At 49.4% G+C, this 13,918-nt stretch overlaps 2 protein-coding genes across 4 annotated transcripts; one reads left to right on the forward strand and one right to left on the reverse strand.

Moving 5' to 3' along the window:
- Positions 1–28: 28 nt before the first annotated feature.
- PRPF4 (pre-mRNA splicing tri-snRNP complex factor PRPF4) lies at positions 29–9,998 on the reverse strand. 2 transcript variants are annotated; one of them, XM_072125316.1, is made up of 14 exons: positions 9,800–9,998; positions 8,612–8,779; positions 7,472–7,658; positions 7,295–7,382; positions 6,483–6,562; positions 6,268–6,361; positions 5,725–5,819; positions 5,192–5,250; positions 4,953–5,076; positions 1,755–1,844; positions 1,553–1,675; positions 1,308–1,415; positions 1,107–1,225; positions 29–426 (listed from the first exon to the last, which is right to left on the reverse strand). In XM_072125316.1, the coding sequence occupies exons 1-14, from the start codon at positions 9,981–9,983 to the stop codon at positions 233–235; spliced, it is 1,713 nt and encodes a 570-aa protein (XP_071981417.1). In that variant the 5' UTR covers positions 9,984–9,998; the 3' UTR covers positions 29–232. The 2 variants fall into 2 exon arrangements, with proteins under 2 accessions (XP_071981417.1, XP_071981418.1); XM_072125317.1 differs by lacking the exon at positions 9,800–9,998 and adding an exon at positions 9,316–9,712.
- CDC26 (cell division cycle 26) lies at positions 9,811–13,168 on the forward strand. Of its 2 annotated transcripts, none has more exons than XM_072125331.1 (3): positions 9,811–9,942; positions 11,917–12,005; positions 12,827–13,168. In XM_072125331.1, exons 2-3 carry the CDS (start codon positions 11,925–11,927, stop codon positions 12,998–13,000), a joined length of 255 nt encoding a protein of 84 aa, XP_071981432.1. In that variant the 5' UTR covers positions 9,811–9,942; positions 11,917–11,924; the 3' UTR covers positions 13,001–13,168. The 2 variants fall into 2 exon arrangements, with proteins under 2 accessions (XP_071981432.1, XP_071981433.1); XM_072125332.1 differs by having other exon boundaries at positions 9,888–9,934.
- The last annotated feature ends 750 nt before the right edge of the window (positions 13,169–13,918 follow it).

Consider the following 13,918-nt stretch of genomic DNA (forward strand, 5'->3'; position numbering starts at 1 on the left):
CGGCTGCCAGGAAGAGACAAATGCAAAGTCCACTATAAAATAAGAATTTATTTTAAGAAAAAAAAATTATAAAAACTAGATTCTGTCTCTGTCCTGCTCATGTCCAAGACTCTTACAGTATCCAAAAGTGTCTCTTTCAACAGCTGCAGAACTACAACCCCCACCATTCCCAAGCCGGGAGCTGGAGATCACATGACTCTCCTGCTCAGTGTCCATTGGTTTAGACTCCATGTTATTCCGCCATCCAAAGCTTAAAAGTTCTGTCATAGGAGCAGGTGGCGATGAGTTCTCCGTCCGCCGATATGTCCAGTCCCATCACTTTCCCCTCGTGACCGGCCAGCGTCTTCAGAGGAGACCACAGCGGGTGCGTCCACACTTTGGCCGTGTTGTCGTAGGCTCCGGTCACCAGGTATTGTCCATTTGTGGCTGCAGACAGGACAGAGCGAGAGTCAGGAAATTGCATTGTCTTATTGTTATAGAAGTTTCTGACTGCCTGGAGCCACCACTAGAGGGAGCCTGTGTACAAACCACTGAAGACAGCTCCCCCTAGAGACTGCCACAGGATCCTATGGATCTATCCAATACTGTGGGTGAGAAAAACTTATTTACTAGTAATAATTGGTCAATAGTCATGGAGATGAGGAGTGACCGATCAGCTGGGGGCAGGGGCGCTGGTGTGATATAGTCAGCACAGGAAACAGATGCACACGACAGGTGTAGCTGGACTTTAGTGGCAGCACAGCTCTCTCTATGGGCTACACACACCCGACACATAGGTTCTGCTCCCCTATTCCACGTGTCCTTAGGTTCTCTAGACAATGGAGAGGGAAGGTGCTGGGTCACATGACTGCGCATTGTCCGTGGCCGGGCAGGAGCCGCACCTTTACAAGACAATGAAACCTCCAGCACTATACATCATGCCCAGTGCCAGGAGCCGCTGCAGACTAGATGTATTGTATCCACCACAACAATGACCATTGTGTGATTGACCCAGAGGTCAGGTGCTGCAGCGGGCAGGAACTTAGAGTCACTGTGACATTGCCATGTGCAGCAGGACTACAACTCCCACCATCTCTGCTGTAGTATTCCATGTGGAATGTACTTACGCTGGAAGCGCACGGCGCTGATCAGGTTCTGGTGGGCCGGGATGGTGTAGATGCAGCGCCTCTGCCGCAGGTCCCACACTTTACACGTGTTGTCCCCGCTGCCGGTAGCGACGTGGAACCTGCCATAAAGCAATGACACGTCATCAGCTCTGAAGACATACAGGAAGATCCCTCTAATCTGCCAGTTCTGAGAAGTCCTACCCGTTAGGAGAGAAGTTGATGCTGTAGATTTCCTTGAGGTGACCTTCCAGGAACATGATGCAGCGACCTGTCCGCAGGTCCCACACTCGTCCGAAGGCGTCAAGACCTCTGTGTAGGGCGAGATACGTTGTGTTATGTACAATTTCCATAGAGCTGGATGTACCGGGCCGGACCAGCCTCAGCAGAACACCGGCCCAGTACATCCAGATCCGTTCCAGTGACATCACATGTCTCATACTCCTTACCCAGTACCAGCCAGGGAGCCGTCACCATGGAAGGAGAGGTCGTACACCCCCTTACTGTGACCCTCCTGATGCAGAATTTCCTCCTGCGCCTCCAGATCCCACAAGCGCCAGGACTTGTCATAACTAAGGAGAGATCAGGGGGTTAGAAATCAGTTCTACAATTGTGATACAATCAGTATTCAATGCCCTGTGTTACCCTTACCATGTGGTGCCCAGGAAGCGCCCTGATGGATGCCACACAACTCTGGCCACCCGCACCGTGTGCCCCTCCAGATCTGCCACCGGCTCGTCACTGCGGGAAGAGAAGAGACTGTGAGCGCTACACAAGTGTCACCTGGAGACCTCGTCTTACAGCCACCAGTAGGGGGAGCTCATCACATACTGTATTATAATGTACAGCCCTGGGTGTATGGGGTGACAGAGCACCATCATTTGGGTCAGTAATCCCCCCACCCCCATCCCTCATATTTTGGAGAAGTCAGCCATACACCGCTCTGATCCGCAGCCGATGTTTGCACTTTATTCCCCCGTCTCGGGGATTGGGCACCCTGCAGGGTATGAGGGTGGTGCCGGCACATGTGACTGCGGGGGCTGCGCGATATCATTTATCCCCTGTAGGGATCATTCACCAGGGCGACGCTCCCCCTCCCCAGCTCCGCTGCTAATTACTCCTTCAGAGAATAAGGTTTTATAACTTAACGAGGAGAAACGTGAAAGATACTCATCAGCGAGTAATGAGGCTGCGGCCATGTTATCACATCTTTAGGAAGGAGGAAAATGAAAGCAGATTATCTCAGGCTCCTGCGCTAATAACATCAGGTCACCTGCTGCACCGAGGTATTAGTGACCCCCAACATCACTATGTGAGCATATCCAGAGTCAGAGAGCAGGGTGTGCATGTGTCCAGAGAGGACGGGAGACCCCACAGAGGACAGGGTGTGCATGTGTCCAGAGAGGGCGGGAGACCCCACAGAGGACAGGGCGTGCACGTGTCCAGAGAGGCCGGGAGACCCCACAGAGGACAGGGTGTGCACGTGTCCAGAGAGGGCGGGAGACCCCAAAGAGGACAGGGTGTGCATGTGTCCAGAGAGGGCGGGAGACCCCACAGAGGACAGGGTGTGCACGTGTCCAGAGAGGCCGGGAGACCCCACAGAGGACAGGGTGTGCACGTGTCCAGAGAGGGCGGGAGACCCCACAGAGGACAGGGTGTGCACGTGTCCAGAGAGGCCGGGAGACCCCACAGAGGACAGGGTGTGCACGTGTCCAGAGAGGGCGGGAGATCCCACAGAGGACAGGGTGTGCACGTGTCCAGAGAGGCCGGGAGATCCCACAGAGGACAGGGTGTGCACGTGTCCAGAGAGGGCGGGAAACCCCACAGAGGACAGGGTGTGCACGTGTCCAGAGAGACCGGGAGACCCCACAGAGGACAGGGCGTGCACGTGTCCAGAGAGGGCGGGAGATCCCACAGAGGACAGGGCGTGCACGTGTCCAGAGAGGCCGGGAGACCCCACAGAGGACAGGGTGTGCACGTGTCCAGAGAGGGCGGGAGACCCCAAAGAGGACAGGGTGTGCACGTGTCCAGAGAGGGCGGGAGACCCCACAGAGGACAGGGTGTGCACGTGTCCAGAGAGGCCGGGAGACCCCACAGAGGACAGGGTGTGCACGTGTCCAGAGAGGCCGGGAGATCCCACAGAGGACAGGGTGTGCACGTGTCCAGAGAGGGCGGGAGACCCCACAGAGGACAGGGTGTGCACGTGTCCAGAGAGGCCGGGAGATCCCACAGAGGACAGGGTGTGCACGTGTCCAGAGAGGCCGGGAGATCCCACAGAGGACAGGGTGTGCACGTGTCCAGAGAGGCCGGGTGACCCCACAGAGGACAGGGTGTGCACGTGTCCAGAGAGGCCGGGAGATCCCACAGAGGACAGGGTGTGCACGTGTCCAGAGAGGCCAGGAGATCCCACAGAGGACAGGGTGTGCACGTGTCCGGAGAGGCCGGGTGACCCCACAGAGGACAGGGTGTGCACGTGTCCAGAGAGGGCGGGAAACCCCACAGAGGACAGGGTGTGCATGTGTCCAGAGAGACCGGGAGACGCCACAGAGGACAGGGTGTGCACGTGTCCAGAGAGGGCGGGAGACCCCACAGAGGACAGGGTGTGCATGTGTCCAGAGAGGCCGGGAGACCCCACAGAGGACAGGGTGTGCATGTGTCCAGAGAGGGCGGGAGACCCCACAGAGGACAGGGTGTGCACGTGTCCAGAGAGGCCGGGAGATCCCACAGAGGACAGGGTGTGCACGTGTCCAGAGAGGCCGGGAGATCCCACAGAGGACAGGGTGTGCACGTGTCCAGAGAGGCCGGGTGACCCCACAGAGGACAGGGTGTGCACGTGTCCAGAGAGGGCGGGAAACCCCACAGAGGACAGGGTGTGCATGTGTCCAGAGAGACCGGGAGACGCCACAGAGGACAGGGTGTGCATGTGTCCAGAGAAGCCGGGAGACCCCACAGAGGACAGGGTTTGCATGTGTCCAGAGAAGCCGGGAGACCCCACAGAGGACAGGGTGTGCATGTGTCCAGAGAGACCGGGAGACGCCACAGAGGACAGGGTGTGCATGTGTCCAGAGAGGACGGGAGACCCCACAGAGGACAGGGTGTTCACCTATCCTTAGAGGAGCTCATTATTTTCAGATTAATGGCCCCTCCTTGATGAGGCTATGTGGCTTCTTTACAGTGTAACAAGAACAGCACTGCACACTGCACCGTGGTTGTGCTTGATATTGAAGGTTAGTCCTATGCACTGCAATGACATCACAAGTTGTGAAGCAGAAATGGCACTTAGGCCAAAGCATTTTTCTTGTGCAGTGGCCTTTGGGAATCAACCTAAAACCTTAGGCCACTTTCAACAGCACATGGCCAGGGGTACCAAGTGTTAGCCCTCCCTTCTCCCCCAATTCTGCTATTGATGACCTATAATTCTGGGCGCGGGTTATCTAACAGCTTAGACAACACAAGTAGAAGGCAGAGAAGCAATTCCTGGAGGCTGGTGCTATCCCCTGGTAGATCCCTGCGATACACAAGGCCCTGGGGAAGCAGCAGTTACAACATGTCTGAAAATAGTGAGGAGCAGCGGAGAAAACATGGAGACACAGCAGGAGCTGCACCAGGAGGGGGTCTACGCCGCTTCTGGAATCTTTAACTAAAAATCATTTCCTAACAAACAGGAGACTAGGAAGGACTTTTGATCCATTGGGTCTCCACCCCTCCACTAGACACAACACAAAGTACAATGTCTGTCCAGAGGGTTCCTGCAAAATTCACCTATACTATAAATCCTATATAGTTCTATATATTTCCCATAATTCCTCCTCTCTATGGACAGTAATGTTCCCGGGATGCTCCGCTCACCTCTCCAGGTTCCACAGTTTGACAGAACCGTCTGCAGCGCAGGACGCCAGATTCACGTCCTTCTCGTCCAGTGACAGTGTGGACTTGGGGTGAAAGACTATGGCGCCGACATTTGTGTTGTGTCCTGGGGAGAGAAAACATTTATAAGTGAAAGACTCCGAAATCTCCTCCAACACTCGGAGTTACAACCTGCGGAGTAACAGGCTGGAGATGACTTCTGCCCCCTGTAGGTCAGGTACCTCTTAATGTCCGGATAGGTTGACAATCTGGAATTGACCACAGCTTGCAGAGTCCACTCCTGTAAAGACAGACCATGTCAGTTATGACCAGCGGGAGGCGCTCATCATGCACCAATACGGAATGTATATCAAGTTATCCAATAACGTTACTGAATGCCTGATTAGAAATTAGATGAATGGTTTCTCAGTATTCAGCGGTGCACAGGATGATCTGCCTCTCCTGCCCCCACCATCTTACACAGAATATCTTAGTTACATAATGCTGGTGGCCATTACAATGTCTAAGTCTAATTAAATAACCCTGCAGCTTTCAGGCAGATTCAGCAGGGTTAGACCATGCAGTGGGGGTTGTCCAGGATGTCTCCTTGAAGACCTTTCCTCTACTATCTATAGATTGTGTTCCAGGCTCAGGCTGCAATACCACCCACAACCTGTAGATAGGAGTGGCAATGTTTTTGGAGTTTATTTAATCATCGACCACCCCTTTAAGCTATAAGTAGAGTAAAATCTTGTATCTATTTAGTCTCGCTTACCAGCACGCTGTAGCCAAGAGCTTGGAGTTAGGACTAAAGTGACAGAAGGACAAAGGGCGATCGTCTCCGATCTGACTGCAGAAATTGTTCAAGGACTGAGGAGAAAGAAAAGACCATCAGCAAAGACATCAGAATCAGGTGATGATCCCCCGGGAGGAGAACCATCGACAATGACAACCCAGGAAATCACAGAAATCCGTGTCAAACAAATAAAAATTCTTCAGTTTCCAATGTAATTTCTGCTCCAATTACTCTGCTTACAAAACCAGGGAATTGCCAGACATCTGCTTGCTGTCAATTAGGGAAATCGTTTACATTCAGAATTTGAAAATCTGCTCCCAGAGGAAGATTTGCTACAATGTCCTGAGTAACAACATTGTCACCAACCCTCTACTGTCTGCAGGTTTTCAGTGTCTGAATGTAAACTTTAATTTAGTGACAGCAAGCAGATGTTTTGAATGGACAAAACAATATATCATAATGCCCCAGAATCCGAGAGAACTGCTGTATCTCTATGTGTGGTCTGCCCTCCAAGATACTCACCCGTAAAGATTTGTGCAGATCTTGTTTCTGGGATGTTCTGACAGATTCTGGGATGTTCCGGTATTCCCGGGCATTTTCCAGTCGCTGCATTGCTCTGCAGAAGACAAGTGATACAAGGGAACAGCTTCAGGAAAAGGGAATGACAGAGGGGAGGGTATTAAAGGGTAGAGAGAGAATCCGTCATGCTCACGCTCTTTTACGATGACTCTACATACCGGGGTAACGAATACTGTGCAATCCACAGCCGGGCAGCCTTCAGAGAGTTGGGCCCCTCGTGATACCAGGTGTGTTGGTACTGAGAAAATAAGAAAATATTTATCATCAGACGGATCAGGTTAGAGGTAGTTGGAGTTTTGTGTATGTACATGCAAAGACAGTGACAGACAGTGATGCACGTCAGCCACTTCTACCCCCACAACTGGAACAAAGGGGGTAGTTAGATAGGAGATATAGAGCCTCTGTGTGTATCCTAGTAGGATACACCTGGGGTATATTTTAGGAAATTGGAAGGGATCACAAAATCACAGCTAAAGAAAAGTCCTTCAACTTTCTATTATATTTTGCGATCCCATTCAGAACAATTTTTTAAGATCTCTACTGGCTGCCAGTGAATAGATGCATGCTCCAGGGGTTTGCTACCCTATAGATCTAGAAGACTCGGATATAAACAGCTTTCACTCTCAGCACTGATATCTTGTAGCAAACTATCAGGACAGGAGAAAAAAAAAATGTCTTTAACACATAGAGACCAATGAGTACAGCAGGACCCACTTATTGGACCACTTGGACCCAAAGCACAAAAAGGTGGGTCGTTACTCCTGATGAATAGAGTGGGATGGAGCATGTGCCCTGCTGGTGTATTGGACACAGTGCTATCTCCAATACAGAGAATACATGGAGGTAGAGAGAACATGCTGCCTCATTTACATGGAGCAGACGGTGCAGATCACCAGAGAAGCTCTCTGCAGACCCTGAACAAGCAGGGGTTGCTGGCAGATTTTGGCTCGCAATCTGCCCCACATCGTACCTCTTCACTGGACGTCTTAGCCTTCTCCTCCTCCCTCTTGGTCTTCTTCAATGCGTCTGTCCCGACCACTGAGAGAACATTTCGCAACCTGGAAGTGAAAAAAGTTATTTATATAAATCCTTGTACAATGTGAAGCCAAAATCTAGGGGTCCCTCCTGAGCCTCCACATTCTCCTACCTCTCTCTCCGCTCCGCTGGCCCCTCTCCAAACAGAGTGATGGGCTCCCCAAGGGCCCTCAGACAGGCCTTCACCTCGGAGTCATCTGTGGACACATTGATTTGTCGCGCTCGCTTCCTGCGCTCAAACTCGGCCAGAACCTCCGCCTGCCGCTCGCTGATGTGTTCTTCAAGGTCAAAAGACTCTCCTAAGAAAGATGCAGAACAATAAATACATGTTAAAGGGGTGTTCTCGTCACATTTCATAACGCTGCTGGGATCCAGACAAACATATTTGCAAACCCATGTCTTACAATCTTTCTTACTCTCCTAGTCCGGGCTGCTGGCGCTGAATGCTTGCTGGGGGTACGCGTGTTTACATCCCCCACTATTTAGAGCTCTAAATGTTCAACTTGTGGAACTACACACGGCTTCATCCAAGTGTTCATGGATTATAAATAAAAAGATTAAACCACAGCAAAGACTGACACTGGACAGAATAAGGCTGCGGGTTCGGGCTTTCAGGTAGGATGGTCATGGTACCAGCAGCATCTCTGTGATGCTCCCAACACCAGGGGCAAGAAAGAGCAGTCACCAACCATGTGATAATAGCAAATCAGAATATGATACAATAAAGAATTTTGTAACTTTCTCATGAACTTCATATGACAATTCTGCAACATTATTAACACCTCAGCTTGCTGCCACTAAATGGGAGTATTCTTGCCTTTTAGACACAGCTGAGGGGTTGTCTCAAGAGCAAAGCTGTCCCTTCCTGATAATCTGTTACAATGTATCAGTGCACACAAAATGCAGCTGTGATTGACTACACATCATTGTAACAAACTTCCACATCTAGCCTCTAGATCAGCGGTTCTCAACCTATGGGTCACAAACCCCGGTGGGGGTCGAACTACCAAAACATAGGGGTCGCCTAAAGCTCTTGGAAAATACAAAATTCCCATGGCTTTAGGTGGTGAGAAGTTGCACTACCGTCTGTATCAGTGCTATTCAATCATTTCAATAAGAGGCGGAGAAATGACAGTGAGGAACTGTATTAGAAAGATTGAGAACCACTGCTCTAGATGTTCCCATTCACTGACAGCAAGCAGAAGGCTGTAGGACTTGTCACAGAAGAGCGTCCAGGGATCGTCAGTGTCACCTCCTCCAATGTTGATGTTCCCGGCCTCTATCCCGGCCTTCACTGCAGCCTTCCCCAGCGATGCCTCCCCCTTGGAGATTCGCTCCTTCTCTTTATCCGCCAGGCTGCCATAGAATATACGAGACCTCTTCACCATCGGGGGTCCTTCATCGTCCGACATCTTGGGGTCTGTGGATGAGGAACGACACGTTACTATAGAATGGATGGACAGCGGGACAGGACCCTCAGAACTTTCCCAATTGGGCAAGGCCAAGGGGGGAATCAAGGTCTGGGGTCAGTATTGGCTGCAGGGAACAAGTATTGGGGGTCTGCATTCGTTTTGGGGTTCATATCTGGGGTCTTAAATTAGTTTTGGGGCTTGGAGTCCACATTAGTATTTTCTTGGGTATAAATCCACTGGTCACATCTGAGGTCAGGATAAATCCATGTTTGGAATCTAGAAACATTTGGGATGTGCTTATATTATATTTTATAGCTCAGCATCCACATTAGATTTAATCTTGGGTCTGGGGCCCCTAGTAGCTGGGGTCCTGATTAGTTTGGGAAGGAAGGGAAGGGGGGGGGGGGGGTAGAGTTCAATATTAATTCGGGGGTTGCGGTTTGGATCTGAGGTTGTGCGGGTCAATCTTAGCTCAGTTTTGTGGGTCGGTTCTGTGTTACATGTTAAGTTTGGGGATTAGGTCTTGACCCTGTGAGTCCCTCACCGGTCCTGCAGCGACGGCGTCATGTGATCAGTCATGTGATTGACCTTTGAGGTGTTGCGCACATGATCCAGGACTAGAGATGAGCAGTTTTAGTTTGGGTTCGCCACAGGTAGGTAATGAACCTGAAAGGGCACATTGGGTGTGCTCATCTCTACCCCTGAGGTTAATAAGGATATTTGTACATTACATATTAGGCCTGTAACTTCCCCACAGCCTCTGGCAGCGCTATAGCTGTGTAATAATCACACAATGGGGAAGCTGGGGGACCAGGGCGGCCATATTGGTTTGTCACTCAGCTTTCCTAGAAACGGATAGGAGATTGAAATGAAAAAACAGAGAGAAGATAAGGAGGGAACCGGGCGCCCAGAGGGAGGAGGTGATGGAGGGATCAGACCCAGACTGAGAAACCCCCACAGGTCTGTCACATATCATGGCGGAGACACGAGAAGAGAAGGAGAAAGGACCGAAAACCGGCACAAATTACCTATAACGCAGCTCCGGCGACAGCAGCACGTTACTACAACCGCTTCCGGGTCACGAGAGCGGAAGTGACGATAAACCCGGAAGTGAAGGGAAAGGGCGGAAACAGCGGGGAATACAGTGTTCAGGACTGCCAGGAGTACGGAGGTGATGTATGGAGGAGGCTCAGATACTGCTATGTATATCATACAGGGTTATATACACAGCACAGCTCCTAGTATCACATTATAGGATTAGATACACTGCAGACTGTATCACACTGGATAGGATGAGATACACAGCCCTGCAGACAGTATCACACAGGATAGGATTAGATACACAGCTCAGAAGGTAGTATCACACAGGATAGGATTAGATACACAGCTCAGAAGGTAGTATCACACAGGATAGGATTAGATACACAGCCCTGCAGACAGTATCACACAGGATAGGATGAGATACACAGCCCTGCAGACAGTATCACACAGGATAGGATGAGATACACAGCCCTGCAGACAGTATCACACAGGATAAGATTAGATACACAGCTCAGCAGACAGTATCACACAGGATAAGATTAGATACACAGCTCAGCAGACAGTATCACACGTGATAGGATTAGATACACAGCACAGCAGACAGTATCACGCATGATAGGATTAGATACACAGCTCAGCAGACAGTATCACACGTGATAGGATTAGATACACAGCTCAGCAGACAGTATCACACAGGATAGGATTAGATATACAGCACAGCAGACAGTATCACACAAGGTTAGGATTAGATACACAGCTCAGCAGACAGTATCACACAGGATAGGATTAGATACACAGCTCAGCAGACAGGATCACACGTGATAGGATTAGATACACAGCTCAGCAGGCAGTGTCACACAGGATAGGATTAGATACACAGCTCAGCGGTCAGTATCACACAGGATAGGATTAGATACACAGCTCAGCAGTCAGTATCACACAGGAGAGGATTAGATACACAGCTCAGCAGGCAGTATCACACAGGATAGGATTAGATACACAGCTCAGCAGACAGTATCACATGTGATACGATTAGATACACAGTTCAGCAGACAGTTTCACACGTAAAAGGATTAGATACACAGCTCAGCAGACAGTATCACACATGATAGGATTAGATACACAGCTCAGCAGTCAGTATCACACAGGAGAGGATTAGATACACAGCTCAGCAGTCAGTATCACACAGGAGAGGATTAGATACACAGCTCAGCAGTCAGTATCACACAGGAGAGGATTAGATACACAGCTCAGCAGTCAGTATCACACAGGAGAGGATTAGATACACAGCTCAGCAGTCAGTATCACACAGGAGAGGATTAGATACACAGCTCAGCAGTCAGTATCACACAGGAGAGGATTAGATACACAGCTCAGCGGTCAGTATCACACAGGATAGGATTAGATACACAGCTCAGCAGTCAGTATCACACAGGAGAGGATTAGATACACAGCTCAGCAGGCAGTATCACACAGGATAGGATTAGATACACAGCTCAGCAGACAGTATCACATGTGATACGATTAGATACACAGTTCAGCAGACAGTTTCACACGTAAAAGGATTAGATACACAGCTCAGCAGACAGTATCACACATGATAGGATTAGATACACAGCTCAGCAGTCAGTATCACACAGGAGAGGATTAGATACACAGCTCAGCAGTCAGTATCACACAGGAGAGGATTAGATACACAGCTCAGCAGTCAGTATCACACAGGAGAGGATTAGATACACAGCTCAGCAGTCAGTATCACACAGGAGAGGATTAGATACACAGCTCAGCAGTCAGTATCACACAGGAGAGGATTAGATACACAGCTCAGCAGTCAGTATCACACAGGAGAGGATTAGATACACAGCTCAGCAGGCAGTATCACACAGAAGAGGATTAGATACACAGCTCAGCAGGCAGTATCACACAGGAGAGGATTAGATACACAGCTCAGCAGACAGTATTGCACACAATGGGATAAGATACTTCTCAGCAGTGACATTTAGTACAATAATCTTGTTTGTAGTTGTGGGCACATGATGGGAGTAGTAATCTCCTGGCGGTTGCAATGCTCTGCAGCACAGTGACGCGTCTTCCTTCTCCATAGCTGACAAGATGCTGCGCAGGAAGCCCACCCGCCTAGAGCTGAAGCTGGATGATATTGATGAGTTTGAGAGCATCCGGAAGGACCTTGAGGTGAGAAAAGCTTAAACTACTCCCCCCATCCTCCCACTCCTGATATCTCATGGACTATATAGTTTTATGGGTCAGTGTCTTAAGGAGAACCTGTCATCAGTTTTCCCTATTTAACCTAATGACGGCACTATACTTACTTGTGACCAATGTTTTTAGTAAAAAATTTAGTTCCCATCAACAGAAAATCAACCAGACCCCCTGCCACAAGGCTCTGCAGGTCATAGGGCCCATGTCTCCAGCTTCTCCCTCATTCCCCCCTCCTTCGCTGATGTCATCTGATGCTACAGCTGATTTTCTGTGACTACTCACTCGGGGGGCACGGGGCAGTGGGAGGACAGGTCCAGGAATTCAACTGTAGTAGCCATAGTTGACTGAAAAGAGGGGGAACAAAGGGGTGAAATTTGCTTGAATATCACACGCCCCTTGTGACTCATTGGGCGAAACACAGTGTTGGCACCAGCGGTCGCGATAACGCATCTACAAGTGACTATGATGCTTGTAGTGGTTGGTTTACTTGTATAAATATTAACACTATATACGGCTAGGTGTTATATATATATCTATTACTGAAAATGTCATACTCCATCTTGGCTGATAATACTCCTCAAAAATGGTGAGAGGAGTATTATTACCCGTCTGGTGGACACAAGTCAGTATAGTGCTTTTTATTATTATTATTATTATATTCAGACTGATATCATTTAGCTGCACTGACACTCTAGCACACTGTGGGTTCCCCAGTAACAAAGCCTCAGCTGTGAGTAGAATCATGATGATTCTTGGGGCCCTGTCCTGTACTTAGTGTCGTCTTCTTTCTGCAGAGTCGGAAGAAGCAGCGGGAGGAGGTGGACCTGTCATCCAGCGAGGCCGATGCCGCAGCCCCCCTCAGTGCGGACTCTAAGACCAGAGAACAGACCATACATGACCGCATCGGGTACAAGCCTCAGCCCAAACCTAACAGTCACACCACACAGTTTGGGAACTTTGAATTTTAGCATCTGGTGGGGGGGGGGGCGCTTTGCCTCATAAGACTTTGGGGGTCCATGGATGGACAGGACAATTACCAGCAGCAGCAGTAGAAGTGGGACCCATCCCTGCTGTATAGAGACTTCTGACAATGTGGAGAACTTGCACTCCGATTAAACTATAACATATTCCAAAAATTGTAAAGAATCTGAACCTTAAAAGTTGGTCATTGGGGAAGAAAGTTTATCTGATGCCAAAATTAGCATCAATACCTCAGAAACTGCGTCCTGTGCAGTGTGTCCTGTAGTGTTTGTCAGGGGGAGTCATATCTCAGTGATTGTAACCTGCCGTACACTGCTGTCTCTCTAAATCTATCCACAGCAGCCGGTTACATACAATACATTTTATATTGCTGCATTGTGGAGGGGCATTTTTTGTACTTTACATGATCATGCTGTGTATATGAGAGGTTAGTGTAGGGGTAGGAGCATGTACAGGGTATAACACCATAGAGCAGCGTTTGTTGAGGATCTACAACTCCCTACATACATTATTGGTCAGCTGATTAAAAAAACACTTTCATCTAAATCAATGGAGCATGCTGGGAGTGTCGATTTCAAAAAATGTTAGTGCTGACAGTGACTGCTAGCGCCTCCGGGCTTGTCCACACAATGGGTTTCGTTTTTTGATGCATTCAAAAGGCTTCAGCCTTGATCACATGCAGAGGTTACATTACGTTTTAGCAAATGCAGTGGAAACGCAATGTAACCTTAGCACGTGATCAAGGCTGAAGCCTTTTGAATGCATAAATGCATCAAAAAACATGACGCACTGTGTGAATGCGCCCTCAGGATTAGATATCACAAGAGTGGTAAATATTTAGATCTTCGCTGCATACAGCCGCCACTAGGGGGAGCAAAGTGAAAACATATGTATACAGACTTTCT

The sequence above is a fragment of the Engystomops pustulosus genome, chromosome 9 (assembly GCF_040894005.1).
Source record: "Engystomops pustulosus chromosome 9, aEngPut4.maternal, whole genome shotgun sequence".
Taxonomy (NCBI): domain Eukaryota; kingdom Metazoa; phylum Chordata; class Amphibia; order Anura; family Leptodactylidae; genus Engystomops; species Engystomops pustulosus.

Excerpts from the sequence above, each read along its gene's own strand:
- PRPF4 (XM_072125316.1), bottom strand. The coding sequence starts at position 9,983 with ATGATATACATAGCAGTATCTGAGCCTCCTCCATACATCACCTCCGTA. Across the intron at positions 8,780-9,799 it reads TCGCCGGAGCTGCGTTATAG|ACCCCAAGATGTCGGACGAT; the intron begins GTAATTTGTGCC and ends CCTCATCCACAG. Across the intron at positions 5,077-5,191 it reads ACCTATCCGGACATTAAGAG|GACACAACACAAATGTCGGC; the intron begins GTACCTGACCTA and ends TTCTCTCCCCAG.
- CDC26 (XM_072125331.1), top strand. The coding sequence starts at position 11,925 with ATGCTGCGCAGGAAGCCCACCCGCCTAGAGCTGAAGCTGGATGATATT. Across the intron at positions 12,006-12,826 it reads GCATCCGGAAGGACCTTGAG|AGTCGGAAGAAGCAGCGGGA; the intron begins GTGAGAAAAGCT and ends TTCTTTCTGCAG.